Source organism: Capsicum annuum, unplaced genomic scaffold (assembly GCF_002878395.1).
Source record: "Capsicum annuum cultivar UCD-10X-F1 unplaced genomic scaffold, UCD10Xv1.1 ctg34536, whole genome shotgun sequence".
NCBI classification, from domain to species: Eukaryota; Viridiplantae; Streptophyta; class Magnoliopsida; order Solanales; family Solanaceae; genus Capsicum; species Capsicum annuum.
Window position 1 is genome coordinate 1 of NW_025841388.1, and position 2,091 is coordinate 2,091.

At 36.3% G+C, this 2,091-nt stretch overlaps 2 protein-coding genes across 2 annotated transcripts; both read left to right on the forward strand.

Annotated features, from left to right (window-relative positions):
- The first annotated feature begins 13 nt into the window (after positions 1-13).
- On the forward strand, positions 14-1,800 carry LOC124891363 (NAD(P)H-quinone oxidoreductase subunit H, chloroplastic). The gene has a single exon (XM_047403119.1). It carries the CDS (start codon positions 144-146, stop codon positions 1,323-1,325), a length of 1,182 nt encoding a protein of 393 aa, XP_047259075.1. The 5' UTR covers positions 14-143; the 3' UTR covers positions 1,326-1,800.
- On the forward strand, positions 1,327-2,091 carry LOC124891364 (NAD(P)H-quinone oxidoreductase subunit 1, chloroplastic). The gene has a single exon (XM_047403120.1). The coding sequence runs from the start codon at positions 1,327-1,329 to the stop codon at positions 1,891-1,893; it is 567 nt and encodes a 188-aa protein (XP_047259076.1). The 3' UTR covers positions 1,894-2,091.

Here is a 2,091-nt window from a genome sequence, read left to right on the forward strand (position 1 = left end):
AGTTGGACATTCGAGAGACAAAAACTCGTTAATTTGATTAATTTGAAGAGTCATTTCGTTTTCACTTATATGTTTCGATTAAATTTTGATGAACTTCTTTTCACTTTCAGTAATTCATGGAAGAATGAATCGTTAAAAAACTTATGACTGCACCAACTACAAGAAAAGACCTCATGATAGTCAATATGGGGCCTCAGCACCCATCAATGCACGGTGTTCTTCGACTCATCGTTACTCTAGATGGTGAAGATGTTGTCGACTGCGAACCAATATTGGGTTATTTACATAGAGGGATGGAGAAAATTGCGGAAAACCGAACAATTATACAATATTTACCTTATGTAACACGTTGGGATTATTTAGCTACTATGTTCACAGAAGCAATAACCATAAATGGACCCGAACAATTAGGCAATATTCAAGTACCTAAAAGGGCTAGCTATATCAGAGTCATTATGTTGGAGTTGAGTCGGATCGCTTCTCATTTGTTATGGCTCGGTCCTTTTATGGCGGATATTGGTGCGCAGACCCCTTTCTTCTATATTTTTCGAGAAAGAGAATTGATATATGACCTATTCGAAGCTGCTACCGGTATGCGAATGATGCATAATTATTTTCGTATTGGAGGAGTGGCTGCCGATCTACCCTATGGCTGGGTAGATAAATGTTTGGATTTTTGCGATTATTTTTTAACAGGGGTTGCTGAGTATCAAAAACTTATTACCCGGAATCCTATTTTTTTAGAACGAGTTGAAGGCATAGGCATTATTGGGCAAGACGAGGCATTAAATTGGGGTTTATCGGGACCAATGCTACGAGCTTCCGGAATAGAATGGGATCTTCGTAAAGTTGATCATTATGAGTCTTACGACGAATTTGATTGGCAGGTTCAATGGCAACGAGAAGGGGATTCATTAGCTCGTTATTTAGTACGAATCGGTGAAATGACAGAATCCATAAAGATTATTCAACAGGCTCTGGAAGGAATTCCAGGAGGGCCTTACGAAAATTTAGAAATCCGACGTTTTGACAGATTAAAAGATCCTGAATGGAATGATTTTGAATATCGGTTTATTAGTAAAAAACCTTCTCCAACTTTTGAATTGTCGAAACAAGAACTTTATGTGAGAGTTGAAGCCCCAAAAGGAGAATTGGGAATTTTTATCATAGGAGATCAGAGCGTTTTTCCTTGGAGATGGAAAATTCGCCCACCAGGTTTTATCAATTTGCAAATTCTTCCTCAGTTAGTTAAAAGAATGAAATTGGCTGATATTATGACAATACTAGGTAGCATAGATATCATTATGGGAGAAGTTGATCGTTGAAATGATAATTGATACAACAGAAATAGAGACTATCAATTCTTTTTCCAAATTGGAATCCTTAAAAGAAGCCTATGGGATCATATGGATGCTTGTCCCTATTTTGACTCTTGTGTTAGGAATCACAATAGGTGTACTAGTAATTGTTTGGTTAGAAAGAGAAATATCTGCGGGAATACAACAACGTATCGGACCTGAATATGCCGGCCCTTTAGGAATTCTTCAAGCTTTAGCAGATGGGACAAAACTACTTTTGAAAGAGAACCTTATTCCATCTACAGGAGATACTCGTTTATTCAGTATCGGACCATCCATAGCAGTAATATCTATCTTTCTAAGTTATTCAGTAATTCCTTTTAGTGATCACCTTGTTCTAGCCGATCTTAGTATTGGTGTTTTTTTATGGATTGCCATTTCAAGTATTGCTCCCGTTGGACTTCTTATGTCGGGATATGGATCAAATAATAAATATTCCTTTTTAGGTGGTTTACGGGCAGCTGCCCAATCAATTAGTTATGAAATACCATTAGTTCTATGTGTGTTATCAATATCTCTACGTGTGATTCGGTGAGACCTAAAATTTCTCCAAATTCTTTTCTTTCTAGAAACTCTAGAAACAAGGATAAAAAGATTTGATTGACTATATATATTTTATATTTTAATTTTTCTTCAGCATTTGAGTTGATGAACTAAACCAGATAGTTATATGAGTGAAAGAAAACGGCTTCTAAATTTGCAGTAAAAAGGTTGAGTCTCATTTCCTATGTAC